At 39.8% G+C, this 19,078-nt stretch overlaps 1 protein-coding gene and 1 long non-coding RNA gene across 3 annotated transcripts in view; one reads left to right on the forward strand and one right to left on the reverse strand.

Annotated features, from left to right (window-relative positions):
• The window catches only part of LOC109289630, a 13,328-nt gene extending 1,386 nt beyond the window's left edge, over nucleotides 1–11,942 (reverse strand). The window contains exons 1-2 of the long non-coding RNA XR_002095437.1: nucleotides 11,929–11,942; nucleotides 4,064–4,066 (exon numbers count right to left, since the gene is read on the reverse strand). This is a non-coding gene — a long non-coding RNA (uncharacterized LOC109289630). The remainder of the gene's footprint in view (nucleotides 1–4,063; nucleotides 4,067–11,928) is intronic.
• Nucleotides 1–18,272, forward strand: part of DUS2 (dihydrouridine synthase 2) — a 90,182-nt gene extending 71,910 nt beyond the window's left edge. Inside the window, exons 10-17 of one of the 2 annotated variants that reach the window (XR_002095436.1) lie at nucleotides 221–307; nucleotides 6,801–6,969; nucleotides 9,048–9,169; nucleotides 11,332–11,475; nucleotides 12,734–12,821; nucleotides 13,753–13,826; nucleotides 14,051–14,149; nucleotides 16,710–16,796. Coding sequence is in view for 1 of the 2 variants with exons in the window: in XM_019505744.1 (XP_019361289.1) it covers nucleotides 221–307; nucleotides 6,801–6,969; nucleotides 9,048–9,169; nucleotides 11,332–11,475; nucleotides 12,734–12,821; nucleotides 13,753–13,826; nucleotides 16,710–16,947 (922 nt within the window). In the remaining variant the exon portion in view is untranslated. Of the gene's footprint in view, nucleotides 1–220; nucleotides 308–6,800; nucleotides 6,970–9,047; nucleotides 9,170–11,331; nucleotides 11,476–12,733; nucleotides 12,822–13,752; nucleotides 13,827–14,050; nucleotides 14,150–16,709 lie in introns of both variants that reach the window. The other variant, XM_019505744.1, reaches the window with a different exon arrangement.
• The last annotated feature ends 806 nt before the right edge of the window (nucleotides 18,273–19,078 follow it).

Genomic DNA, 19,078 nt, shown 5'->3' on the forward strand with positions numbered 1-19,078 from the left:
CTTGTCTGTTTCAAAGGAATCCTCCCCCTCTCTAAGTTTTAAGCCAACTAAATTTACTCCTACAGCAATAAAGTGTTTGGGATAACAGAATTTTTCCCCTATTTGTAGCTTTACACCATGAATGACAGTATAAACTGCAGGTAATGTTTGCTAAGAGTTTACTTGCACACAACTTCCACCAAAAATCTTTGATCTTTTCTTTTTTTTCTTTGTTGAAAAGGAAGAAGGAGGAGAGGCCTCAACATCCTGTCCACTGCGATGTGATTAAAGCCATCTCTGAGGCAGTCTCTGTTCCAGTTATAGCTAAGTAAGTTGGACTAGTTAGTCGGTTATTTAAAGGTATCTATATTTAGCAAATCACATTCCCAGCAACTTACAAGCAAAAATTAAGTGGAGAAAATGTAAGGTAAGGTATATAGGGACCTAAGGGCTCTAAGTAGTCTGTGGTGGTGGACTTCCAAAGCTGGTCTTCTGAAATAGTATTGTAACTGGTTTGGGGTTTACAAATAGCTCCTTAACTATGTTTCAAATGCTACTGCTGTCATGTCACAGCCTTGCTTATTCTCTGTGGAAGGACACAAATCTGCAGTTGGATCCAGTTGTTGAATATCACAAGTTTCTAAACACCTTAGGTCCAAGTTTCTAAACACCCTTGTCATTGTTCCTTTCTTTATGTCTTTTTGGGAATGCCCCAGGTTAAAACCCAGACATGACACTCTAATGTAACCTTGCAGTCCAGTGGCCTACACCCCAGAAGCCTATTTGAGACTACAGTTGCTGAAGCATGATCCCCAGAGTCCACCTTTTTTTTTTTCCAAGTTAAAACCTTCCAGGGACAACAGACTAGTAAAATAGAAAAGAGATGCTAAACTGTTTACCATAGCAACTGAGCTTTTGTGGTGTTCTGTAATAATACAATATAAACTCATAAATCCGGCATCCTTGGGACCTAGCACCTACTGGAAATTTGAAAATTACAGGTTTTTTAAACTATGTACAGCCACTACTCCAGGACCAGCCACTGCTACTCTTCCCCCCACCCCTCACCACCCCTAGCACTCCACAACCTCCCACTGCTACCCCCAGACTTGGAGGGGGAAGCTTGCATGCAGCAGCTACCACTGCCATCAACCACCATGTGTTGCCATTCCACGTGTGGCTACTGCTCTGGGACCAACCACTGCTACTCCCCAGCATTTTGAAAACGAGATTTATAAAGTTATACACAAGAAGCCATCCTGAATATTACCTTATTTCTCTTGGTTAGCACTTAAGTTTAAAAAGGAATATCTCCAGCTATAACTCTGTCCCCTATTTAGAAGTGGCAATGAAATATCCTTTTGCTGTAAAGGGTAGCCTCAGTAAATAAAGTCCTGTCCTCTTCAGTCATGTAGGGAAACTGTAAGTGCCCCAGCCAGATAGTTAGACTGGGGAGTTCTAGTCCCCTTCTCCCAGATTGAGTAAAGTCAGAGGCTCTAAGTCACACAAACCTGTTAGTGGACAAAACATTGCTTCAGTACAGGAAGTCATTTGGCTTTAATAGCACTTGATGGTTCTCCCCTTGTTAGCCCTTTTCCACGTGGTGGCATGAGCTAAGTTATTGCACACTTTGGCATGAAGAAATGGCATCCAGAATAAACTGACCTGGTTTTCAGCAGCATGTGGATGTCCTAAACCAGGGTGGTGCAAAGTGAAGGTTACTGTGAAGTTTACAATTGCAAAATAGGGTTTCCAGTGACCTGCATACTTTGATTGAGACCTTCCCTGATTTATTGCATTCTTTGGCTGCCCAGATTTAAAAAAAAAAAAAGTGTAACCATTTTTCTTAGTTTTTATACATCTAACATAAACATCAAGTTGTATGAGTTTGCTTCCCCTTCTGTCTGTAGGAGATGTGTGCAATTAGAAAACAAACATGCCAAAGATCCGTTGTTGGGCGGGGAGGGGAAATGTTTCTAATCAATCAACACATCATTTCAGCTCTTTTCTCAATGCAAGGCTTCTACGTATAGAAGTAAACAGTTAAATCCTGTTCTGTTAACCATGTTTTTAAAAAAGAATATGCTATAGCTTGTTTTCATTGTATATATGAATTCCTTCCAATAGCAGATTGTGTCTATAGTGCATTTTCTTTTCTGATGGTCAAATAAATTTGACCTTACAACTTTGAATGCAGTATATCAAACCTATGTTGAAAAATAACTTTATTGTAAACTTAACAGGTCAATATTTTTGAGATACCCCTTGACCTTTTAACCACGGTTAGTAAACAACTGAACCTGCAAAGAATGAGTGTGCAAAAGGAAAAAGAAAAAAAGCAATAAAGCTTGTTTTCAAATTTGTCTTCTGAAAATGGAATGTTCATATAAACTGTTCATAAGGGTGGTAAAGCAAAGTATGGATTTTTGTTTTGTCGTCTTCATAAGTGGGGAGAACCTAATTTTAAACAGTCATCACAGCTTTTTGGTGAGCCATTTGACACATTGTCTTCAGCCAGCTTTCCAATTTCTATCATATAGCCACCATCTGAGCTGGTATTTTGTTGGCAGTATCATCAAGCAGGTAATGACTGAGGCCATGTCTATGTAGGAAAGTTTTACCAATTACCATATTTTCTCACATATAGCCCGCACACTGATATAACCCACACCAATGTATAACCCACGGAAAATTGTATTTTCGGAAAATAGTCCGTGTATAGACTGCACCCATGTATTCCCTGCATCTGGTAGTATCGGTGCCAGGGGCCATTTTAAACCTATTAAGCCTGAGAGGTGCTTAATTAGTTGTTAAGTATTACCAGAATGTTTGCCATTTGAGCACTAATTATTACTGTCAACTTGTAACATCTGCTCAAGTGTGTTTTAGTTATCAACAACTGATTTCGGCCTTCCCGTAGTCTTGTTCATCACGAAGTTGATGCTGCTACAGTTACCAGAAACTCCAGTCAGTAAAGGCGACTGATTGCCTATGAATTTACCCAACCTCCCTATCTCACTAACCCACAGGGTTCAATCCTACCCTTGCATAATTCATTTGAAAATGCCCAAGAGAAAATCGTACACATTTGACTTCAAATTGTCCGTTATCGATTACACCAAGAAACACGGCAATCACGCAGCTGCTCGAGAATTCTCTGTGGATGAAAAATCAGTGCGAGAATGGCGAAAAGAAGAAAACATCTGAAAACTCTGAATCCAAGAAAGCGCGCTCGCAGAGGTAAGCATTGTAAATGGCCAACTCTAGAAGCTAACCTGAAAGAGTGGGTTGTTGCGCAACAAGAAAGCAACAAAGTTGTGTCAACCATTGCAATTTGGCAGAAGGCCCGCGTTTTGGCAAATGAGATGAAAATAACAGACTTTGGGGGTGGTTGTAATTGGGTACATACATTTATGTGCAGAAAAAATTTAGCTGTTTGTTCATGCACTACAGTAGGGCAAAAACTGCCAGATGACTGGAAAGAAAAATTAACAAAATTTCGTGATTTTGTGCATAAGGAGTGCAGAGTGCATAGTGTATGTTTTGCAGACATAATTAACATGGATGAAGTACTGATTTCATTCAACATCCTAGCAACTCGTCAAGTCAGCTGTTTTCAAGCACGGCAAGGCAGGTTTTTCGCATCTAAATCTTTGCTAATTTTTGATGCGATGGCAGTGCATAAGCACTCTAGTGTTCAGAAACAAATAAATAAAGCCGCAGTGCATATTGCTGTAATTCCTGGAGGACTCACCTGTAAGCTCCAACCATTGGATATCTCCGCCAACCATTCGTTCAAATGTTTCATGAGAAAGGAGTGGGAAAAATGGATGAGCCAGGGTGTTCATTCATTCACCCCATCTGGAAAACAGCGACAAGCCACCTATACAGAAGTTTGTAACTGTATCGTTGCGGCCTGGAGAGCTGTGAAACCAAGCTCTATAATCAACAGCTTCTTTAAAGCCGGAATCCTGGACGGCGCATCGGGTGAGGAGTCAGGCTACACCGATTCGGAAGACTACACTGATGAACTTGATGACGCTGCTTTTGTAGATAAGTATTTCAGCGAATCAAGTTACGAAACGGACTTTGAAGGTTTTCCAGCCAGCGAAGAAGAAGAGGCTCCCAATTGGGTTTGAACGTTATTTAGACATTTATATGTTTCAATTTTCATTAAAGACTGTCCTAAAGACTGCATAGCCTGCACCCATCCGTCATGTTTGTAAAAACTTATATAGCCCATGGACTATATGTGAGAAAATACGGTATACAGGGTTAGTTACGCAGTTGGACGTGTAGACCCGTGACGGTCTCTTACTCTGATATGTGAATGCCTTTTTCCTTAGAGCTTTCCCAAGCCAACACAAGCTTAAGCGAAATAAAAGCACTTTTAAGCTGGAGTAAAAGTGTCCCCCAAGTTTCATGAAATATGTCACATGTTTGTACCTGTATAATTTTCTCAGTTTAAATTCCTACCTTATGTTATAACAAAAAATTCTTGAAAGTAATCTATGCTTCCCTCTGGAGCCCTGCCAGACCAGGGCCAAGGCAGATTGACAAGATGGTGAGGAAAGCTTGCAGTATCTCTGCCTGGGTTGTGTGTTTTCTGTTGAATATGTACAGGGGTGAATTTTCCAGATCCAGCTCTTTGCACCAACACTAACTTTGCATTTGTTTAAAAAAGCTCCAGGCCCATCTGTGGCCATTAGACATATTCTTTCTTCTGATAACAAAGCACTGTAATGAAAAGAAATGCCAGATGCTTGGCAGCATTTGTTACTTGTTATACAAATAATTCAGTAATTAAGCCCAAAAGGCTCCTTACCTGAGTTTTTAGTCCTCATCTAATGGTTTTCAGTATGCCTGCTTTAAAGTCAGTGAATGTGTTGGATCTCTACACCAGTGGTTCTCAACTTTTTGAGACTCAGGAGACAGCTCTAGAACTTTTTCAGAATTTGGCAGTGTGGCGGGCCAGTAGGGGGTGCTCCTGCATTGAGCCACTTACCTCACTGTGCCTGAATACCTTCCAGGCTTTGTGCGCCTCCCTGGGGGCACCTCACGTCCGGCCGACCCCCTTCCTGGAGCACACCAGCAAGCCTGGGGGTAACACCACCACCACCCAGAGTCTGGAGTGATCTGGGACCTGCGCCCTCTGGGAAACACTGGCCTAGTAGTCCTTGAGGGTACTTGACCCACTGCAAGAACTTGGGGTGTTTCCCTCCATATGAAGCACAAACAGTGGTCTCCCTTAGTCATCCGAACCAAGGGGACCCCAAGGCATAATCTAGACCCTCTCCCAATAAGTCTCCCATGCTAGGTACAAAGAAAAACTTTATTGGTTACAAGGAGTAGGTTTGGAATATGGTACAGTGTAGAGCAATATCAGAGAAATACCTTTAGAGCAAACAGTGGCATGGTAGCCTTTGATTATGTAGCTGTGTTACTGCAAGCTATATCTCTAGTTAGATCTCAAGTAGCTTACTAACAAGTATCATCCAGAAGCAGGTGGAGATTCCATCTGGAGGCAAGCAGTTCATTGAGCATGAGTTTCAAGAGAGAGAGAGAGCGTTTCAGGTGGTCCTGCTTCTCTCTGAGTTCTCATCATGGCTACTGCCCCTTCTCCTGGGCAGTCCTTCACTTTTAGCCCTTATGACCTCATTTACCTGATCCAATGAAGGCCAGCAACTGTTGGCTGCCAGCCAACCAATTTGAAATGCATCACTGGTTGCTGGGTAGACTGGCAGGGTCTTTGGCCCCCTCCCAGTCATGTTGGCATTGCTTAGAACAATAGGGAGTTTAAGTCCCCCACCCAGGTATGTGATGCCAGTCACGTAGGCAGAGAGAGCAGGTTTCCCCCCCTCCCTCAGGAATATATCCAGCTCAGGTTACACCTCAGGGTTACCTGAAGCAGATGGGACCAGAGGAATCTGCCCTCTGCAGGGACCATAGTAACTAAATTGTCAGCAGAGTTTGGGGAGAGACAAAGATGGTATTCTGCCACAGGCCCAATTTAAAAATACTAATGTAAATATCATATAAAATATAATGTTATTAATTAACCTGTTAGTAATTGATTAGATGATTATAATTATATTCTGTTCACCCCACTGCCACTGTTGATACATCCAGGTGAAACTGTGCTGAATGCCTTTTCCAGAGCCATATCAGGAAGTGGCTATGGCAGGAATGTGCATTCTTGCCAGAGTCCTTCCAAGCCCAGTGCTGCACATTGAAGCCAAATGGAGAGGCAGATGCGGGAGAAAGCCACACCTGCCCGAATGTTATGTGGGCAAGCACACCAGTTCTCCTGTAGCTTTTCCCATTTTTGCTTCAGTCTGCCTTCTGAAAATGGAGGCATTGAGCATTATCAGCCCATAGCAGCAGCAGCCTGGAGATAAATGTTGTTGCCATCACGTAGCATAGATGCTTTGTGTGCCTCTGTTTTCAGGAGGCGTGTTGGAGCTGAACTGTGAAGAACTACAACAGAAGCAGTTCACCTGCCTGTATAATAATGTCATGCAGGCAGGAGCTGCTTCTCACTCCTAAAAACAGGGGCAGTTTCACCCCACGGTGGCATTGCTGACCACGTAGCATCTTTGGCATGTTCTCATGGCACCCCAATTGATAATCACTGTGCTAGACTCTAAGTATAGCCTATGAACAAACTGTATCAGAAATGGACGTAACAAAAGTATATCAGAAACCGAGGTCTTTATCATAACTCCGTTAACATTGAAATACATTGTCCTCTACACTTTTTAAACATAACTTGTGGTGTCACATTAATAGTTGTAGATCTTAACAATGATGTTCCTTTTCAGTGGAGGATCTCATGACTTCATCAAAGAATATACTGACATTGAAGCCTTCCAGCAAACAACAGCGGCATCATCAGTAATGATAGCTCGGGCTGCCATGTGGAACCCATCTATTTTCAGAAAAGAGGGTCTTTGCCCCTTGAAGGATGTCATGCAAGAATACATAAAATACGCAAGTATTGGGAGACTTCTACTTGAACTTAACATTGCTTAGAGATGTTAGGTGATGGATTATGCTGAGTGCTTTAAATTTCTTGTTGCATTGCAACTAATAGAGCTTATTTTTGACCATTGTGCAAAACAGAATGATTACAAATTAGTTTTTCAAATTCTTATTTTGAAGACAATTTTCTTTTGAATACAACTTTTTGTTTGCCTGTGTGCACTATATATCAGGCATGTTGCTCAAGAGGACTTCTGCAAAACTATTACCATGGGCCCCTCTAGGCACTGAGGTAAAGGTGTGATAGGATGTAATGCATGATCCACATAATTGTGCCTCCTGCCATGGCAGGAGGTGTACTTGTTGGATCAAGGATCAGATCCTATCGTGCCTTATTGCCAGTGAAGGGGGAGCCCAGGATCATGATCCTGAGCTTCCCCTGCATGAGCTCCCACTGCTGCAAGCCTTGTAGCTGATGAGACTTCCATCTGTGGCAGCAGCCCACAGGCTGTTGCAGATGGGAGTCTTGTCAGCTGACAAGTACCCTATTGACAGCAGCCCATGGGACAGTGCCATGGCTTGGAATACCTTGAGCTCCAGGACTCCCAGCCACTACAGCACGAGGTGTACACCCACAGCTGGGAGCTCCATCAGCTGACAGGGCTTCCAGCCATGGGCACAGCTGTGCTCCATGTGCCTATTAAAGTTGGATAGAAACCAGCTACAAAGTGAGTACATATTTTCCAGCTCTAGCTTTATAGCTGGATGAACGTTTTATGGCATGATAGTTAATTTGCACATGTAGCTGGTCTAAATCACACAACCAGGTAACTGTGTAATACATGTAACATGTAGAGGCGGCCCGTGAGTGCCAAAGCTGTGTTGTTATAACAGTGAAAGTCCTGGTGATACTGAATGAAGCTGAGAGAGAATAGAAAGATGAATTCTGTCCAGGTGGTTGTGCAGAGAAAACTGTTCTCAAATTCTTTGTTTATTTAAAATAACTTTAAAGTACTCTAGAGAGCTAGTTTCCTGTTACAGAAAATATAAAGTTGTTTCTCTAACTTTTGAAAAAAATTAAAGAGGGAAAAGTGGTCAGTAAAAATAATATTACACCATCACATTGTAGTTTGGTTTATAAGACATCTAGCATGTAATATTTATGAATACAAGTAAAACAGATTAAATTAATTTGCCTTGGGGAATTTAATAGAGCTGTTTTTTTCCTAGTTTAAATGTTCTGAATCATTGCAAAAACAAATTCCTTTTTTAAAAAAAAACAAGAAAAGTTCAACATAAACTAGTTAAAAGTCTAAAATGTGTCTTAATCACTAAAATAAAAAAATATTTTAGTTCCTGTAAAATGTGTGCCGAAATCATCTCTGCACATATTTCCATTGTGATCAGAGTTATATCAGAGGTGAATTTGGCTCATACTGTTGTCTTTCCTTTGTTACAGTCATTAAGTAGCAGTGTTCCTCAAGTGATAATTGTAAAACAGATGGTATCTTGAACAATGACTTGTGTCCTGATGAGGCAAATGTTTGTGCACAGGAGTAATGCCATTAACTTTAGTAAGACTATTTATATAAGTATCCTACTGGATCAGAGCCTTTGCTCATAAGATATTATTTGCATTAAGTGCAAAGATTTACTTATTTTTATGCCAGTCCTCCTCCCTGAAACCTATACAACTCTGACCTACTTAAAACATGGGGGGAAAAATCAAAGAATGCCTAATGAAAAAATCAAGTTAGTCAAACTTTCTATGTAAAATGTATCCATCTTAGTAAATAAGCAAATTGTTGTAAACTACTTCCTTATCTTGTTCACAAGCATGTAAGTAACCACTACATTTCAGTTTGGACTTCTTTTTCTGAAAAACACTAACAGAACATTCCTGGACTGTGTTAACAAACACAAATAGATGACTAAGCTGGCATTGGTATCCTCCTAGGAACTGTCTGAACTCTACTGTATATTCCATAATCCATTTAAAAATTCAGCAAGAAGTATGTGAATGGCTAGTTATTAGATATAATGTTTATTTTGGTGTATTTCATAGATTACTTGTCTCTTTCTTTCAGGCAGTGAGATATGATAATCACTACACCAACACAAAATATTGCCTGTGTCAGATGTTAAGAGAACAGTTAGAAACTACCCAAGGAAAGAACTTGCATGCTGCACAGTCTACTCAAGAAATCTGGTAAGCTTTCTTGAGACCAACAGTCTGTCTCCAGCTATGACTAGCATTTCAGTGTTTCAAAGCAACATGCAAGAAACCTCTAGATCTAGGATAATTTGCTGCTCATGTTAGTTCTTCATCTAAGACCCACAAAGATTGGCTTAACCCCTGAAACATTATACATGTTTCACTGGGTAATACATTGAGAGGCATTTACTTCACTGAATCACGTTTTAATCCAAGGATTGCAGGTCCGCCAACTGTTTGGGTTTGGTAGCATGAAAAATGGCTCCAAAGTGGAGGCTTACATGCTACATGTTGTTTTTTTCCAGTGGTTTGTAAATTACTATATAAAAACATAGTTTGCACTGAAAAAAACTGCGTTCTACTCATCTTTAATTTTAATGAGCAGAATGAACTATAAAGCCAGTAATAATATTTCTTTGCACATTTACAACATAAAAAGATCACCTAAAGGGTATTTAAAAAAATCATGCTGATTTTTCACCTGAAACACTAGGTCATGATAACACTCTTTGGCTTGGAGACTTTCTTATGTTATTTGGAAACAATTTTGACAACATATTTTTAAAGATTAGTTTTGATAAAACTTTCATTGAGAGGGTTTCCTAAATCAAGGAAGGAATTTCTGGTGGTAGGGAGGTTGAGGGGGATACTAGCGTATCCTGGTGGTCAGGAGGTTGGAAACTCAAATTCAAGCTCATGCTTTGAATCACAGCATGAACGTGGAACAGTGTATCTGAAAGCCCTGGGAGTGGTCAGTGCCCCACTTCTGGCAGCACACATAAATACAATTTGTAAAATGAAGACTTGGTTGTAAATACCTTGTTTTATGTACTTTGCTTGCCAGTGTAGGCACCTCCTTATTTGAACATAATCAGTTTCTGATAGTTTCTCCTCTCCTTTTTCGGCAATCCCTCAGAGTCAAGGATGATTGTCTTCTATGAATGTCTTATCTGTGGGTCTGAAGATGGCTAATGAGGCCAGTATGGGATCAACACTCTGTTGCAACTCGGGCACTTGTTTCTGTGTGGGATGGGTGGCTCTGAATTCTTGATTTGGTCTGCAACATGCTGTTTTTGCTGCTCCCACTTTCTCTCTTGTTATCGTCATAATGTTTCAGAGTACCCAGATCTTTGCAGCAAACTTCCTCCATTCGGGTGGTCCTGGGCGATAGTCTCAGTATCAGTTTTTGATAGTTTAGTGCTATGCCCTATTGAAACTATGAGCCATGAATGGAAGAAGGGACAATTATGCATGTAAAAAGAGATTGTTCAGGAATTAGTTTCACAGCTGGTCCTTCCAAACCAGTGTTTTTGAACTGTTATCTCCCAAAAACAGAAGAACATACAGTTCTTATTTGAGTAAATATCTTTCTCTGTAGCTAATATTGTTTAATACTGCTGCCAAGTGGCGGTGGTGATAAACTGCAGCCATGGAAATTTTTAACTTGATGCAGGGCTCTCATTCCCATTGAGTGCTAGAGGATGTGCTAATATATTTATGCCAGAAAAAAGTTTTACACAGCTCAACCTATAATTATTTCCTAGTTAATTTTACGGAGCTTTGTCTCCAGTATAATTCATCTGTAATGTAATTTTACTCTTACACCAGCAAGGGCCATAGTAGAGAATACAGGACTCTTTTTACTTCCGGATTGCCTAACCCCATGGTGAGCAGCGTTTATATGAGAAACTGGTTAAAAAACAAAACTCAGGATTATTTACAATATATGCATTGACTACCTTTTTTTGCTACTGGTAGCTCTGAAGATCTGATCGGCGCTAGCTGTCTCTACTGGTTTTTCTCCTGATTTCATGGCTCACTGGAATTGTAAACTAAATTGAGATTGCAGAATCTGTGTTTTTGATGGCTTCTATCTTGACTTTCAGAAGCCAGCTTGAGGCTGTGGGGCAAACAGAGAGGATTATTTACCTTTTTCCTTGTAAAGTGAGCAAATTTTGTATGAAGTCACAGAGAAAAAAATGATTTTAGACCCCTATGACTATCTGTGTCACTTGGTGGAATTTAACTGCCCCTTAACGTAATTTTCTAAGTAAATACAACTCATTTAGGAAAAAAAATTGTATTTCTGCTAATTAGATATGAAAATTTTTATGTTGAACTCTAACAATGCTAACAAATATATATTTTTTTAATAGTGAAGTCTTTGAAATGAGTGGTTTCTATAAAGAAACAATAGCCATTCTGGAAGCTAAGAAGGTATCATTAGAAACTAAAACGCAAGATGAAGGGGATCAGGTAGAAGACACAGATGTAATAAAAATGGCTGTTCGGTTTGACAAGTAAGCATACAAAGTTTATCATTCATCACTTTTTCTAACATTTCATTTACACATGTATCTGATTTTGCTAACTGATAGAATTTTCCCCACTTTATCATTCTGGAAGTTGACTGTTCAGATATTACAATAGTTACTGGATAGGTTTTGTACAAAGAGGCATTTCATGCAGCACTTGATTAAATCAACATCTTCATCATTTTTCTCATATCAGTTAGTTTCTAAGTCAGTGTCAGTGATCCCTATTCTGGGCTCACTTTCCCCATTTTTTATTAAATAACACAAAATCTTGAATTACAGCAAGGTTTAAGTGCATGCATGCCAAAAAAAACCTGATAAAACTTTGTTATGTCTTTAAAACTTTATAGAGTGAGATTTAATAAAGTCATGTTATAGTGTTCTAATATTTATATTGTATTCTACAAGGAAGTTTCTGCAGGAATGTATGGTGTACACAGTAGAAAGCAGTCTCAGAGTCTCCTCCCCTGTCCCCTGTCCCCCCCCCCAAGAAAGCAAGTTTTTATAGGAAATCATTTAAGCCACCACTAAAGAATGTTTAAGAAAGATATGTATCTACTTTTCAGTTAGCACCCTTTCATTGACCCCCTGCTTACACCAAGTGAACAGGAAGATGGGAAAGAAAGACTTCTCTGGGAAATAATATTTAATGTTATTTTAGATACCATTTAAAATGTGTTATTGGAGCAGACTTCTGAGAAAGAAATGGAGGGCTTATCACTTAGAAGTTTTAAAATTAAAAATAAAATTAAAAAACTAGTAAAAAAAATAAATGAATAAATTGCAGCCCTATATGTATAAAATTAGCTGTGTACCTTAATACACGTCTGGCAGAAGGCAGGGTAGAGAGACACCTTAAAGACTAGCTCAGGGGTGCTCAACCCCCCAAGCCTGTGGAGCCATGTAATCTGGACCATGGGGCTTCTCCTGGGTCTGAAAATGTGGTGGCTGAGGGCCTTATCCTGGTGTGTGGGGCCAGGCAGCGGTAGTGCAGGGCCTGAATCTGGCCCTGTACCACTCATCCAGCCCATTGGGACAAAGACAGTATCACTGGACTAGCTGAATAGTCTATAAGGTGTATCTCTACCCTGCCTTCTGCCAGACTTCAGACTAACACAGCTAACTACCTCTCTGACAATGTGTCTGTTCTATTTATGCAAACCCATGCAATATGCATGAGAGAATTCTTTATTTCAGTATGGTAGGGTACCTTTGTGTTTCAGTTTTTCCTTTGCCTCTCTAGGCGAGAGTATCCACCACAGATTACTCCGAAAATGTATCTCTTGGAGTGGTGTAGGAAAGAGAAGCACCCTCAACCTGTTTATGAAACTGTGAGTTCCTGCATTTCTCCCCCAAAGTCCATGCTAGTTCTTTAGACAGTACATTATGCCATGATGTCTTGAGATTCTCAAGAAACTGGGTTAATTGATTTGAAATAAAATAAAAAGTTTATTAAAAAGTTCCTCTTACGCTGTGGTTGTTTTGCTACTGTTCCTAGACAGCTTGTATGCGTGACAATTAGCATGACATCCCCAGAAGTTATGGGCATATTTTTGCGGCATAGAATTGTGTGTCTTTAGGCATGAAATTTAACTTCTTTTTAACTTCAAGTGACAAAGTGTCTTCTTTGTGTTCCTGTATTAAATAAGTGGGTCACTTGATAAACATGAGAGAGCGGAGTTATTTAGTTTAGGTAGATACCTGGCAAACTTCTCCCATGAAATTCTGTCAATATTGTTCAGTCGTTATCTTCAGATCCCTCCCATTGCTGTGTCAGTCTTGACTACTTAGAAGAAAATTGCCAATTGTGGAATAGTTCTATGACCAGTACAGTTAGGGTTTTTGATGAGCTTTATTAATTATACTTCACAGAGCTTACTTATGGAATTCAGGGAGCCTTAGACAAAAAAGATGAACTCCAGTTCAGTAAGTCCTCAGGACTGTGTCTAGATCGTAAGCATTTTTAAATGCACATATAACAGCATATTAAAGATTATAATTTTGTGATGACACTGCAGAGATAAGCTAGATAAGAACAATTGTTATGTTCCTATATGGCCATTTTGGAAGCATCTGCAGCTTGGACAAGTCATTCCTTGAATGTCTTGAACATGTAAGGGGAAATTTGTAGCTTAGAATTGTAATATGTTGTTTGTTCCTAGTGTAAAGACAGGACTAATAAGGAATCTTGATGTTGTTTCTCATTTTATAATTTGTAGTAGTTTCTGTCAATTGGCATCTTTAATTCTTTTTATTCTCTAGGTTCAAAGACCGCTAGATAAATTATTCTGTTCAGTTGTCACAGTAGCTGAGCAAAAATACAGATCAAGTTTATGGTAAGTCACCTATGATATATTTTGCAACTAGACTGTAGTAAAATTATAAACTTTAGTAAATTTAGTAAAATTATTTCTGTGGTATACTCTTGTACATTTAATACGCAAGAGTGATATGCAAGAATGTGGCATGTGCTTGCGCGCTTAGACCTGGCAAAGAAAGAATACTAAGCTTTACTCTTAGAGCTGCCTCTGAGAGGAGGAAAACCTTTGAAATTTTTCAGAACAATAGAATGATACACCTGTGCCAAAGAGAAGTAAGTCCCACAGTTGAGAGCTCTTCAGAGCCAGAGGCATCTTCTCCAATGGAGGAATCTTAGGAGGTGAATATTATGTTAGCATAGATGTATATCGCAATTGTCCACAAGGTGGTCTGTGGCAGAGACTTGTAATGCTGAGTATTTTAAATTGTGCAGCTGGAAAAAACCTGCATCTCGAGTAAAGCCAAGGAGGTGATCCTCCCCCTCTATGCGATACTGGTCAGGCCACAGCTGGAGTATTGTGTCCAGTTTTGTGTGCCCCATTTCAAGAGGGATGTGGACAACATGGAGAGGGTCCAGCGGAGGGCCACCCGCATGATCCGGGGACAACAGGGCAGACCCTACAGTGAGAGCCTGCGGGACCTGAACCTATTCAGCCTCCACAAGAGAAGGCTGAGGGGGGACCTGGTGACCGTCTATAAACTCACTAGGGGGGACCAGAAGGGTTTGGGGGAGACGCTGTTTCCCCTAGCGCCCGCTGGCATAACAAGGAGTAATGGGCACAAGTTGATGGAGAGGAGGTATAGATTGGACATCCGCAAAAACTACTTCACAGTTAGGGCGGCTAGGAGCTGGAACCAACTTCCAAGGGAAGTGGTGCTGGCCCCTACCCTGGGGGTCTTTAAGAAGAGGCTGGATGCCTACCTGGCTGGACTCATTTGAGTCCCGTTTTTGTTTTGGGGTTTTGTAGTTCTCCCGCCCTGGCGGGGGGTCGGGCTAGAAGATCTACTAGGTCCCTTCCGACCCTAAATCTATGAAACTATGAAACTACATTCTTAGGGCTAAGAGCTTTTCATGGAGAGAGCTTTCTCAGTGATACCATGCTTCTTAATCCTATTTGCTACCATCATAAAATCCCCTCAGTACACAGAGTAGATGAGGAAAGAAAGACAATCCTTCAAACAGTGACTTCTGCCTAGCAGCAAAACTTCCCTTTTTGGGGGCTGAGGACAAGAATATTATCCAGTTGGCAACAACATCACACATTTGCCCTAGAGCACTTGCTGGTCTATAGAACAAAAGAGCTGTGCCCTAGCAGCATTCTTATAATCTCTATCTAGTATTTAGTGATATATAGTGCTCTGTACATCAGATTTGATTACTTTGTAATTACATTCATTTTATTAAACAGATTTACTAAAATGTTGGTTTGTTACAGTATATGAGAAAGAAAATAAAATGTAGATATACTGTAATTAAATCAATTGATTCTAAAATACCTTTACATTTGCATTGTTAGTCCTCTGTTTGACTGCACTTACTGTACATGGTGTGAGATCTACACAAACTTTTCTGTATGATTACTACAGATCACACTCATTTCTTCTCACTTGGAAGCTAGGAGGAGCTCTCTCATTGGGAACTAGATTTTTCAAAATTCAGGGGGTGCTAGATTCAACTGTAAATCTGGAACTGATATAAGAGTATTTACAAATTCATAATCTCTTACAGTTACTCTGCTCTCTCTGAATATTATGAATGCCTGCAGTAATCTAGTGAAATAAAGAAAACAGAGTATAAAAGCACTAATGTAGCAACCTTAAAAAATGTTCCCTCTACCAAGACTGTTTAAAACAAACAAACAAATAAAAAATGTGTGTGAGGTTTGAACTAATACCCAGATTAATTTATTGGATAGTGAGACTGAATCTGAAACTCCAGTGTTATAAAAGTCTCGAAAAATAAAGCAGTTTTCATCCATGTAATGTACGATGCACCTTGATGAATAAGCATTATGCTCATTCTATAAATACATTCAAGGCAAAGACCAGATAACTTGCTTTTTGGAAATCATGCAGTGAATCAGTATCTGCATCAACAATGCTGTACGATTCCACAGTAATATTCTGTATAATTTTATATAAATTCTAGAAATCCCTAGAGTTTGTCTCAGACATTTCTGTCTAGGATTGCACTTGATAAACTGTAAATCTAAGTTCAAGCATTAGACATATTAAAAAGGGATAGATATATGCAACAGACACCAGATTATTTTGTTATTGTTCTTACAGCACTCTGATTGTCAGTCAGCATGAGAGACATTCCATGCTCAACTAAAGAAAAGTTTTGAGAAGTGAGCCTTTTAACTTTTAAGTTTCAAGACTTATATAACACCCAACTCCAGAACCTCACTGGGGGCTTTCAGTCCAGATGGAGTTCTGTCTACTTTTTACGTTGACTTCTTTGGACTTGTATCATTCAGGGGATGAATTTAGATCTGGGTAATCTTTCCATAAAGAGATCCTTTAAAACTGTCTGGGCTTTAGTTCAGATTTATAATTTTAGTGTTAGTTTAGCTGAGGACCACAACATTTGTCCCAAAATCCCATTGGTTTCATACCTTCTGAGAGAAATCGTTTTGATTGACAGATTTGGTCCAATATTCTTAGAAAACATTTTCCTGTTTACAATGGCACGTGAACTGTGCTAGCTGAGCAAACCCAAGTACACCTTTGAAACTGAACTTCTTTGTTCTCTACCTGTCAAACTGCCAGAAAGATCCCACACTGTTGTTTCACTGTGTTGCATCAGACCCAAGAAATTCTTTCAGGCAGGCGGTGTTATGTGTGGCAGTATTCGGGTTTCAGTTCTACTTTCACCTGTGCTCTGTTCTGCTCTTCAGGGACAAGTCAAAGAAGTTGGCAGAACAGGCTGCAGCTATTGTCTGCCTAAGGACACTGGGTCTCCCAGAGGGGAAGTTGGGTGAGGGAGAAAACCACCTGATTAAAAAACGCAAGAGGGAAGACCACAATCTCATGAACAACAGAGAACATGGAGATGAACTTATTGAGTCTGCATGTAAGAAAGTTCATTTAACTGAAGGAACTTCAGACTCCAGCACTTCTGAAATGGCACAATGAAAGCAGCATGAACAACAGACATTCCACAACTATGCAGCTCCTGATTCATTCCTTTTTTGCACAGCCTGCTGTTATATTTTATCTGCACTCTGTCAGAGACAGATAAGCTGCCCAATTGTGAAAACCTACTGTATTGGGACGTGTTTACTTTTTTTTTTCTTTGCTTCTTTTGGTGCCTTTCAAATGCAGTAAATTAGCAGCCTAGATTTGAAAACAAAAGGACAAAGAGACGGTCCCAAGATAAGCTTCTTTCTACAGTAAATATTTTATTATTTAGTTTGAGTGGTTTTGTTTATAATATTTTATGTAGACTCATGATAAACTAACAGGATGGTTCAGACTGCATTACCCACAATCTACAGAGTCAGTTATAGAAGTAAGGTGGTGCAGTAACAAACATTAACAACTGAATAGATTTGGGTTTAATAAATTAAATTGCATTGGTACTCCCATTGAACTTCATATGTGGATTGCAGTCTTGTATTATTATCATAAATTAACTGAGCCCCCCACCTTTTTTTTGAAGGGAGATTGTTGCAAAATATAATACCAAACTTGAAAATACAATTGCATTATTTTATCAGGTTTTACTTTTTTTTCCCCTGAAAATTACAAGTGAAACAAATTACCATCTTTCCTTGAACTTCAACATAGGATTTTTTTTCACTCTGGCTGTTAAAGTGCATCTTTTGTCCCTAAATAGCAACCTAGTTGCTTCTGCATTTAGCCGATAGTGTTCATGGCCCTAATCAGCAAGCAGATTCTCCTCTTCATCTGGCAGTGTAATGTCCCATTAAAAGGAGACAACAGTTACATTCTGTCCATGAAGGGATGACATCCAGCGTGGCTTCCATTGCACAACCTGGAATTGTGATTGTTTGGCTTACACTCCAAGATGAGATTCCTAGTACACCAAAATAAAATGCAGGATTTGAGATTGGTTACACTTTGTTGGAGTTTGGGCATATTTCTCTAAAATGGAAGGATACCTTACAAGTGGTCAGCTCTTGCTGGAAAATATTTGTAATAAACCTACTGCAGTGTATCCATAACCCCTACATTCTTTTGTATGAAGAACATTCAAAGCAACTTTTGCCATTTATGTAGTACATCTAAATAATGTACTATTTTTCTATTTAAAAATAAAATAGTTAATTTTAAATGAAGTGGCATCTGCACTAAACCATTGTTTTCTAATAGAGTAGAAGTATTCTACTTAGATAATGTTCAGACTTTTTTAATTAAAAAGATGTGTGTATGCATATTTATGGCTGCTATTCAAATTGCTAAATATTTTTAATAAACCCACAAAGTTTGCATTTAACAGAAAACAATTACAATTTGTTTCCCGCTTATTTTTCAGACTGCAGTAAAAACAATTTTAAAACCTCCTTTCAGAATTGTATGCTCCAATTGCGTATAATAGTTTTAGTCACAGATCAAAATCACTTCCAAGCAGCAACAAAATGTACAACCTCCAGGAATAACCGTTCTTCTATTGAGATTACTTTCTTAGCTGCAGTTTCCATCAAGACTGTTTCGAGACAATCATCAGTTTCTCTGGGTGCTCCTGATAGAGTGCAGGTTTCAGCACCCAAGCAATACAAACTGTCTGTAATCTGTCTCTGATGGCAAGGTCCAAATTTAACACTGTAGCCACAGTTAAGAGGAATGGTATAACTAATACACCTTGGAAATGAATTGGCTTAATGCATCCTCTGCGCATTTGCCACCTTCACTGAGGGCAGGTCTACACGTGAAAGTAATAGGACACAATAATCTCCAGTGTATATTGAGCAGGAGTTTATTGCTCCTAGGCACCATGTTTACACATGCGCCTGGGACCACAGCATGTTGAGCCAGGTCAGAGCAGCCCCGGCTGGCAGGGGGCCCAGGGAGTCAGCCTGGGGCTACTCTGAGCCAGCTCAACATGCTGCAGAGGGGCTGGCTGGGGCACAAGGGTGCTCCAGTGTGGGGCTAGCCAGCAGGCAGCCTTGTTCCCCAGCCAGCCCCGTCAGCATCTACATGTGTGTTGCTGTCCACTATATAACACTGCCACAGAACAGTACCTGTGTTATAAGTGCTAACCTATGGTGGAATTAATTAGTTTGCTGCAGCCTAATAGGGCTGA

Source organism: Gavialis gangeticus, unplaced genomic scaffold, assembly GCF_001723915.1.
Source record: "Gavialis gangeticus isolate Ggan-Ray unplaced genomic scaffold, GavGan_comp1, whole genome shotgun sequence".
NCBI lineage: Eukaryota > Metazoa > Chordata > Crocodylia > Gavialidae > Gavialis > Gavialis gangeticus.